This window comes from Amphiura filiformis, chromosome 19, assembly GCF_039555335.1.
Source record: "Amphiura filiformis chromosome 19, Afil_fr2py, whole genome shotgun sequence".
NCBI classification, from domain to species: Eukaryota; Metazoa; Echinodermata; class Ophiuroidea; order Amphilepidida; family Amphiuridae; genus Amphiura; species Amphiura filiformis.
In genome coordinates, this window is record NC_092646.1 from 54948461 (window position 1) to 54959077 (window position 10617).

The following is a 10617-nucleotide window of genomic DNA, read 5'->3' on the forward strand; positions in this document are numbered from 1 at the left end:
GTAGACACTTGTCGGAAGCAAATGAGCTGAAAATTGGCAAATTTTGACTATACGTTTTGAAAATAAAGCCGCAACAAGCTCAAATAAGCGGTGGACTATTTTAACCGAATTTCACTGGTACATAAATCGTGGAGTGATTTGGTGGTGCGCCCTCTTATAATACTGTCAGCCAGCTAAGTGACTCATTGTTTCTAGTTGTTATTGTAAGTAATGAACCGGTTTCAGCCCCCTTTATCAAAAGAGACGTTGTACTTACGAGTCACAATAGTTGCAAGACACGCTATCCCTCCAAGCACCATAGTTCCAGCTAGATTCCACCGTCTACCGAATCTTTCTATTGCAATGATAGAGTAGATATAAGCTGGAACCTCTACTGCACCAGATATAAAGAATGATACATAATCGTTACCTCCGAGGTCTGATGTACTGAGTGAGAGTCCATAGTAGACTAAGCTGATTACGCACCTGTCATGTGAAAGGTTTTTGGTAAGATTTTATTCGCTAATTGTTAAATAAAATGATGAAATGATGCTAAATAATGAAAAATGACATTGGATATCATCACATTTTTGAAATCTCCAATACTACTGTATGAATCCCAATCCATTGGCCTAATAATTGTATAGGCCTAAGTAATTATTGATTATTAAATATGAGGTTATTAATTTTATAATATTTACCAACTCCATAACAAATTGAGTGTATTTTTCCGCAAGTTCGGTGTTCTGAATAAATCAATGACAGTAGGCCTGCGTTCTGATTTAACCTTTTCCTGAAAGTTAAAAAAAATTATTAGAAGTACGCTACAAAATTCCTATTGCTGCTACCCCAGAGGTGCAATGCTGCCCAGCTACTTTATTGATACTCTAGGGTACCTATGTGTGTACTCTAGAGTACATACATCGGAATCACATGTACAGTACTATGCACTGGTACTCACAAAGTAGCTGGGCAGCAGTATACTTCTGGGGTTGGCAGCAATGGGAATCTGGTAGTAGTGTATCATCGAAGTAACGAACGGGATATTTTTGTTGTTATTAAGAAGTCAATATTAAACAAAATAATTTCCATATCCAAAAAACATCTTCACTAATTTTTCGCTCTGATATATAGAATAAACAGTTACTGAATCCTCCAGTCTCGAATACTGCGCATGGCAGAGCGACTCAGGCTAATAGATATGTATAAAGCTCATCGTAAGGGATAATTCACGTTACACCTCCCTTAAACAATGTGTCATATTTACCAGCGAGGGGAAAACACCTGTTACCAGCATCTCATTGTCGGAGGCAAAGGTCACTTTCTGGAAAGCTGGACTGAACAAAGATCATCTGATGTAACTGCTTCATTAGGGTTATAGCTCCATGAAAAACTGATAAACCTGGTCATCAAATGAAGAATTCCTTTGGCACTAACAACTGTTGAGAGGATTTGGTTAAAACGTTTGGGTCTATAACGTAATATGTGCTATTAATTACCGACATCCGCCAGTTGACTTACAAATCAGTTGGGGCAATTGTCGTGATTGTGAATATAGGAATAAAGAAAAATAAAGATTTCTTGTTAAATAAATGTTATTGTCCGACTTACAACTTGTTTTCGCATTTCATCTTCATCAAATAGACGTACAGGAAGCTCCTTGCCGTTAACAGCAGCGGCTTTTCTGATGATTTTCTCCGCTTTAGCGTATTCACCTCGAGTAAGCAGCCATCTTGGTGATTCGGTAACTACACTAAAATAAACTTAATGTATTAAAACACTGATACGTTCGTCTTTTAGTAATGCAGTACAATACATTTTGAACAAAATAATTATGTGAGTTAAGTGTCCCCAGATCTTCAAATGTCTGGACGGTAAGTCATCATCACACAGAGTCGGGGCTCTGTGAGCTAGTGTGTTGACTATGAAATAATGATGTTCTTGACCGACATATGGTATGGTGACTGCAGTCATGGCTGGATGAAAGATGCAGGGACTGATTGGTGTGAGAGGGTGTTTTGTAAATGGGCTATCGCAGTTGAAATCCATACACCCCTATGGAAGACATGACCTTAGTGTGAATTTTGAATTTTGTTACTGGAATGGGTGACTCATTTAAAATTCACACTCCCTGGGTGTAAGATAGATTAAGGTCATGTATTTCATAGGGGGTGTATGGATTTCAACTGGAATTTCCCAATGGAGACACTCAGTTTGGTTGCCGACCTCAGTGCAATGAAATCTCAAAAGGGAATGTAACCATTTTCTTCCATTTTGTGAACTAAATATTGCTATAATGTTGACCATTCAGGAAGCTATAAAATTGTCCAACTTTTGTTTACCATGTCCGATAAAGGTGTTATCCACATACCTAAACCAGATTTCTGGTGGTCTGTGTCTCAAAATTGTCTACCCGTAAAGATATTTGAAGTTGTGGAGGATAATGGTGAACCTATCGTCTAACTTTTGTTCATATAACTTTCCTTTCCAAATACTTAACTCTAGCGAAACATTTTTGTTTTTGGCATTTGCAGGATCTTTTTGAAGAGCACCACCTATGATTTACGTGTTTACTTACAATGCAAGTAACAGACAAAGACAAACTGGTACCGAAATCACCAACTGTAGCATTCTCCAATCCCTGATGAAGAAGGCTAATAATGCAAGTAACATGTACCCACCGGCGAAGAAAAACTCTATGGCAATACCCGCTATTACTCGCTTAGATGGACCTACCAGCTCAGTACCTGTAGGAATGGAATAAGTGTTAATTATAAAGGAGAAAAACATGTCACGTATAGTCTGGCCAAAATTTAGAGCCCCCCCCAACTCACCATGAAGAAGGCATGTATATACACTCAAAGTTTTGGTTTACCTTAGATGGACTGTGGCGGCAGAAGCATTGCAATTTAGAGATAGACAAGCATATTTTCTGCCGATTCTGCTTGGACGTTTGCGCACGAAGCGCGCCAAAAATTTTTCAATTTTAGACAATTTTAGACGAGTTTTGGTATGTAAATGACTTATGCGTGTTCTTTGAATTTCGTTGTTGGATTCGTTTGTTTGTTTGTTTTGTTTTATCTGACTCTAATAAACACTATTGTAGGAGAACAATGCTTACCAATAACAAACGCCAGAAGAAACAGCCCTATATTAGTTATAGCAAGCAGAAATCTCAATACGGTGTATGTGATGAAGTTTGGTGAGAAAACAACGGAGACACCGGTGATGACTTGTATAGAGATGCAGATGAAAAACGACGGGAATCTACCGATCCTGTTTGGAAATAAAAACTACTTAATGGTAGCTGCTTTAAAATACGTGACCAGACCTTTCGTCCTTCTATAGTAGCCGAGAAGGACCTTTGTCTTCTAAAGCTCAATTTCTGCCATCCATGAATCATACACATTTCTTCGTTTCTGCATTCAATGGAATTACGTCTTTCTGTCATTGCAAGCCTGAGCACTGGAATACGCGTGTGTGTCACCACAGTGACACCTTCCTTCCATCCGATTTATTACTAATCTTACTTATTTCATAGAACATAATCGTAATGTGAAATCGACAGGATAATTAGATGAATGTTCAACGTTTTCAGCAATGTTGCAATACATTTGGCCAGTGTGTTTATGTAATAACAGGAGGGTGGAATCATCCCGGTAGCGTGGATCCAATGGAAGGTGATACATAAACACTACTCACGTATCAGCAAGAGCTCCCCATAATACTGAACCAACCAAGAGTCCTCCAAAGAATACAGACTGAGCTAAATCAGGAAGGCTCCTCTTTTCACATACCAAATCAAACTAAATAAAAATGGCATACAAAACAGCAGAACACATCAAGAAACAAAACGGAGAAAGAGTAAGCAAAAAATGACGTAACCGACATACACAATATCGCATTTTATATTACAGCAGTTGTATTTTATAGCAATAATCATCAATATTTCTTTTCCTATTAAAAATTTATTTAAATCAAGTGATGTTCATTTTGACGACATCGGCGCACACATCGCCTCGATATCTTCATGGCAGAAATCGCCATGGTAGGTTGAATCCACCGCCACGCATGACCATTTTGTTCCGACCTGTTTAATAGTTTTGAGACGCATAATGGGCCGAAGGACATCTGAATAAGGCTACTGACAATTGCCCGGTGACTGACCTCGCTGTGTGTGAGTCGAGCATGGTACGCCATAGGTCATATGCTTTTAGACTACCCACGATTGGCCTATACACTGCGCTATATAATTCTGCAAATCAGAATTATTGTCAGTTTTTGAGTTCAAGACGCAAGCTTCTTTCACAAGACGCAAGCTAACGGCTATCATATCTGTTCAACACATATATTCAAGTGCAAGGAACCACATCTGACGAACTCATTTACGGGAGATATTCATCATTTTCTAACCCGGTATCCAAAGATTTTCGTCTGAATATCAAAATCGTGCATAGCAAATTCACGTGTATCGATCCCGGGTATTAGTATCTCTGGTGTACCAAGTAATTACTAGCCAGGCGATGTCGGTGTGCGGTGCTGGTAGTAAATTCCAATTTTCTTTGTTTTATCTGCAGTTGTTTGGCTCAAAATTAATTGAAAGGAGACATATCTGACAGTAAAAGCTAACATTTTATGGAAAAGAAAGACTAATCTCCGGGACTAATCTATCTTTTTTGGAAATGTTACAATATGGCTCCTAGAACCACAGTCATGTTATCCTTCTATGATAATCTGTGCTAGAACCGGTTTTTTTTTCAATAGTATTAGTATATCAAGTCATTTCGCTGTGTTACGTAGGTCCTTAATACTACCATGACTACAATTGTATTGTTATAACAAAACAATTTGAGACGATTTATCAAAATCGGAGAATGATTCCTTGTGGACACCAAATGTTGAACAGATAATGAACTTACGTCAGAGACAATAGACGATTTATACTGAGAGTCGTCATACACCCATCCTTCCTCACATTGTAATGTCTGTGTGTTGTCAGACACGTTGACACCCGGATAGAATGCTATCCCTGTCAGGTTATATCTGTAACAAATAATAATGACAATTACAGTTACACGGTTGTTATTTATGAAACCCTTAAAGCAGGTCGGAGAGGGGGGGGGGCGATGACCTAGCGGTGTTTGCATTCAAAAAATGAGACAAACTAATTACATACAAATGTACAAGATCGAGGATTGGTTTCTACTTGCTTACTTGCTTATGTCGAGTGGTGTCCTCGAACTGTGATGGCCCTCCATATCTTCCTGTCTTGCATTGCTGTTGCCATGTCAGTTGTTTCAAGTCCGGTGTCTTGTTTCAGATTGCCGACATTATGTTAGGGCAGGCCTTCCTTGTTTCCTTTTCCCATGCTTCGGAATCCAGTGCACCAGTTGAGAGCTAGTTGAGATACAGGTTCTGTCTTGCTTCTATAGCAGTGACCAGCAAACCGAGTCCTTCTCTCTCTGATCTTGTCCGATAACTTTGGAAGGTCACCATACAGCTCTTTGTTTGTCATGATTATGTTATTTCCAATGGACATTACGCATTGCCCTCAACAGTCTGGTAGAGCAGCCATCCAGCTCCTTTGCCAGTTTGGAAGTGACTGTCTATGCCTCGCACCCATAGAGCAGTACCGATTCCACTGTTGCTGTAAATAGGCGCTGTTTGAATCTTGCTGAGAGCGACGACTTCCAGATCTTGGCCATCACATTACAACTTGAACTTGGCTCCCCAGGCTGCTGCTTTTCGTATTTTTACATCCTTTTCTGAGCTCTACATCCACGCTCCTAGGTACTTGAAATATGGGACCTCCTCAATCTGTGTCCCACTGTTGTCTTAATATTGTGATACCTGTGTTATGGTTAAATGCCATGAACTTGGTTTTGCCAACATTCATTCTCAGTCCGACTTTTCCTACTGATGTTTCCACTTGGCTGAGCAGCTTGTTAGCTTGATCTATTTCCTCTGACAGTAATGCTATGTCATCGGCAAAATCAAAGTCAGTGACAACCTCTAGACCAACGCGCCTACCTTTTCTTTTTTCCAGTGGAATCCAAGTTCCTCTTCCTTCCCTCTATTGCTGTTCTCAGGGCATAATCCAGTACCACTACAAATAAATATGGAGCAAGAGTGTCGCCCTGTAGTACACCGGCTAGTATTGCGATTTTCGAAGAGGTCTGTTTCTCCATCAGGTGAAATCATTTTTACTTTTGTCTTTGCCAATGGCTTTAACAAGCTGCTCAGGAACCCCATAAGCTTTCAGGATTGTCAGCATTTTGCCCCTGTGGATGGTATCAAAAGCCTTTCGAAAGTCAATAAAGGTAATTATTGTTGGAAGGTTGTTAGCTTTGATCTCTACGATGAGCCTCCGTCCGCCGTAGGGCAAGAATATGACCGACTGTGGTCCTTCCAACTCGGAATCCATTTTGATTGTTTCTCAGGTGTTCATCGAGCTCTGGTCTGATCCTATTGAGGATCATCCTATTGAAGGTCTTTGCCACTATCGAACTTTAGCTGGCCATATCCCCCTGTAGTGTCCAGCTTGGCTGAGATCTCCAGACTTATAAGTGCTATGTTTAGGATAGACCACTGTTCTGGCATTTCTCGCTCAATGCACGGTTACAGAATTCTAGAATGATATCATCTAGGTCGTATCTCTTGAGAACTTCGGGTGGTATACCATCTTCGCCACAGCTTTTACCTCCCACCAATGCAATTTTTGCCTTTTCATATTCCCCTTGTTCGAATGACCCCATTTTGATGCCGAGTTCTTCTAAGACTGCTGGAATATCTTCATCTTCATCATCAATAACCGGGGGAATTCCTAGTAGGTTCTTGAAATGACTGTACCAGTTAGTAACTTTTTCCTTCTGGGTGTTGCCTTCCAATTGCCCTTTCCTATATGCCAATAATCTGCCTGTGATGTCATTTATGAGTCTCCAACTCTGGCCGTGTTTATTGTTGGCATGGGCCATTTGCACTTCTGTTAACTTAGTGCTAAGATCTTCTTCATGCACCTGGTTGTATGCATCTGCGAGCCTCTTATTTGCCTGTTTATATACAAGAAGTCTATGATCTTCCTGATACACCTCGTACGCTTTCTTGATCTTGCCTCAGTCACTCTTGGATCGCTTGAGAAGCGTATACATGTACCCGGACCCCACGTGCCACACGGACCGACTGGTTAAATAAACTATTAAGTTCTTACCGTTCACACTGTGCGTATCCATCCTCTTCCAGTGGAATAGATGCTTCTTTCTTCTCTTGCTCACATTCTGACGGTGTAAGGTTAAATCCAGTACAATTCACGGATTCCAATTCTGGGGAAACACACCAATGATCGGGTGTCCCTGCCAGGAAAACCTGTTGATATATATATATATAGAGAGAGAGAGAGAGAGAGAGAGAGAGATTAGGGGGTCTACCTGTTCGAATATTGAACTATTGTATAATTATGAAGTCAAACTTGAGCCACCTTCCTTGTTTGACAAATTCGAAAAGAACAACTATTATTATTTCAAGAAAATAAATGCAACCTTATCCGAAGACTAACAACACACATTAACATGATGAATGGAAGTTTAGTTTTCCCCTAATTTTTAAACCGAAAATCATGAAACCGTACATCATAGATAGGGCAAACTATACTTTTTAGTAGCAATTTTGAAATTTGACCCCTGTTACCTTTAGTGTACTTTATGTATGCTGTTCAGTAGTCTCTTGGTGAAATGCATATAACACTGAACAATTCTGTTGCAATTAGTGGTGGGTCACTTTGACTGGACTCCAAGGATGGTGATATAGGTACGTACGTTAATGACGATATGTTAAGAAGCAAGAGACTTCTCAAAGACAAACAATAATTGGAAAGACACTGAAATGCCAATTGCGCAAAGAACCTCTAGCAGTAAATTGGACAAGTAGGGCCAACAAATAAAATAAAAGGGCCAACCCAAAAAGAAAAGTCGCAAAATGGGGTCGAGAGGGCTGGTTGCAACACGTTTCTTGTATTACGTGCCCACAACCAAAACAAATTTAATAAGAAAAATTGGCGATTTAGTCATTTAGGCTACCGAGCTGTTACAAACGTGATGCGATCACCGGCTTTTTAATTAATATAAAACAAAATTTACACTTACTTGGGCAAGCTGATTAATTGCTGTAGGTATCGCTACCAAACATATCAGAAAATAGATTCTTCTCTGGTAAGGTCCAAATTCACCAATTTGTATAATAATATCATCGAACTTCATTTTTCTTTCAACTTAAACATAGACCAGTAGGCCTACACTTGCGCAAATTTAATGTTATTGTAAATGTTGCATCAAACTATTTTGGATCCGTTTGTTTGCAAGCAACTCAATGTGTGTATCAAAACGATTGGCACTCACTAAGTATATATGTTCAATGATAATTTTACCAAACTGTCAAGAGGGCATATCGGGGAACTCCTCTAATTTTTTTAAATCATCAAGTCGGGTTCTTAGGGACCGTTCACAAACAGTTGTAACGGGAAGAAGGAGGGGCTGATGCAAAGAAAAATTCATATTTTTTTCAAGCCCCCCCCCTTCGGATCTAACATTATTTTCAAGCCCCCCCCCCCCCCTTTTGGCCATGAAAAATGTACGTCAACCCCATAGAAAATAATGAAACTCATATTCTACGAGAAAAATTGAGGCGATTTTTTAAATGCTCCCTTCAGAGGGACAAATGTTCAGGGCCCCAGTTGCATCAGCCCCCCCTTTTAAAGTGTTTGTGAAAACTGCATGCTACCCATAGGCTTCAATACAAACAGTCCAAGTTTTGAGATATTTTCTCAAGATATCAAGAGCTCTCAAGAACCAATGAATTAATACTAGGCTTGTTTTTCATGTCGATTCCAAATATGTCATGAAAATACACAATTGAGATGTCAACCCTCTCAAAGCAGGTGTCGATTCAGCAACTGCAGACGACAAATAGCAAATTTTGTTTAAAAATGTCCGATTTGTACATTTTCATGACCATACTTGGAATCAGCATGAAAAATGCATGAAAATGAGTACAACTAATAAACAAGCATAGAATTGGTTCAGTGGTTCTTAAGATAGACATATAGCTCTAGATACTCTCAGATAATACCTCAAAACTCTTAAGCTATTGTCTTAGAAGTTACAAATTCCAATTGTGCGTCCTTCCCCCTTAGGCCTTCGAACAGATGGACATATCAGATATAGTAAACTTATTTGAAAAGACAAGATAACCGATCTATTTGAATAGCGAGGATTATGCTTTAATCAGATGTGAAGAAATCACAAGCGGGTATTCTTTGTGTTAATGCTATCGGCCAATGTTGCACGGTACGGTCAGATTGCACAGTGATCACTCATGCTCATGTTGAGATGTAAAGAGGTAGGCCTAAACAGTTGGAAGGAGGGAATAAAAAAATTAATGAAATAGCCAATTTAAATTGTTTAATTTTATACGTAGGCCTACCTGCTCTAACTATGGAGATTAGTCGTGCGGAGAAGGAACTTTTTGATACTTATACTTTGATCAGCATGTAATCGGCGGATTAATATCAATATATTTCATTTCGAGAATTGTCTTGTGACATCTCGCCAGAAGTATCACAAATATTAATTGAAGTCCTATACTTTGTCTATTTTATTTAACATGCACAATATAGACCAGACTCCAGGTCAACTATATATCACTCTAATCGTGGGTATACTTTTCGCCTAACACTTCCCGCCGATTACGAGCTAATCAAAGTATAGGCCTAAATAGGTCGCCCGCGGGGCATTGGGGGGTACATCCTCCCTAAATTCGTAATTTAGGGATCCCTCACTAGGTCTATTAAACCTGCATAGTTTGAACAGAAATAAAATTAGACCTGTTCTAACTTATTTTGTGCATACGTTCCTAAAGCTTTTCACACCAAAACTTTCACAAGTTGAATTCAAAGGAATTAAAAGGTGAACAATATTCCCCCAAAATGTACGTGCAGTATAAAAGCAGCATACTAGTATATACAGGCTGTATCAAAATGATCGATAGGCCCTCAGTTTTGATGGCTATTGAAAAGCCTGCTATGCTACTGCCAATAGGATCTTCTTGAAATGACCATGGTTAATATTTCTGTTTATGACATTAATCAGTAAGGTCTGTGGATCCAATGTTGCATTTTGATGTGGCAGTCATGTCCATATCACTGGAAACTGATGGGTACCAATCATTTTGATACAGTCTGTATACTACAATTATACACCATATTGAAGGATGCTTTGAATATGCTGAAGAAAGTCTGAAGAAAACAGTGGAATTAAAAGCTAGGGTTTGGCATTTGCATGATGCCATCTATTATTGCTAAATTTTGGCAAAAGTGCAGGGTATAAAATTTCATAACATTTTGAAAAGCTGCTGCATAAATATTTTGAACAAATACTTGACAAAACATATTTTAAAACTATAGTTGCAGTGTTTTTTCATACAAAAAGTTTTTAGGTGGTATATGAGGCATTTTCTGTTAACTAGAAATTGATCTGAGCATGAAACAGATGAATAAAGTACACAAATCGGACATACGGTTTTCATAATATATCAATTTATATTTTCTTTGTATCTTATTGTTTTTATCAATAATCAATGTAGTTAATA

At 38.9% G+C, this 10617-nt stretch overlaps 1 protein-coding gene across 1 annotated transcript in view; it reads right to left on the reverse strand.

The window, feature by feature from the left end:
* LOC140140657 (organic cation transporter protein-like) overlaps nucleotides 1-6403 on the reverse strand; it is a 10886-nt gene extending 4483 nt beyond the window's left edge. Inside the window, exons 1-8 of the mRNA XM_072162413.1 lie at nucleotides 6187-6403; nucleotides 4899-5110; nucleotides 3682-3785; nucleotides 3101-3255; nucleotides 2558-2726; nucleotides 1594-1732; nucleotides 681-772; nucleotides 257-465 (exon numbers count right to left, since the gene is read on the reverse strand). Of these exons, the coding sequence (XP_072018514.1) occupies nucleotides 257-465; nucleotides 681-772; nucleotides 1594-1732; nucleotides 2558-2726; nucleotides 3101-3255; nucleotides 3682-3785; nucleotides 4899-5110; nucleotides 6187-6403 (1297 nt within the window). The remainder of the gene's footprint in view (nucleotides 1-256; nucleotides 466-680; nucleotides 773-1593; nucleotides 1733-2557; nucleotides 2727-3100; nucleotides 3256-3681; nucleotides 3786-4898; nucleotides 5111-6186) is intronic.
* Between the last annotated feature and the right edge of the window lie 4214 nt (nucleotides 6404-10617).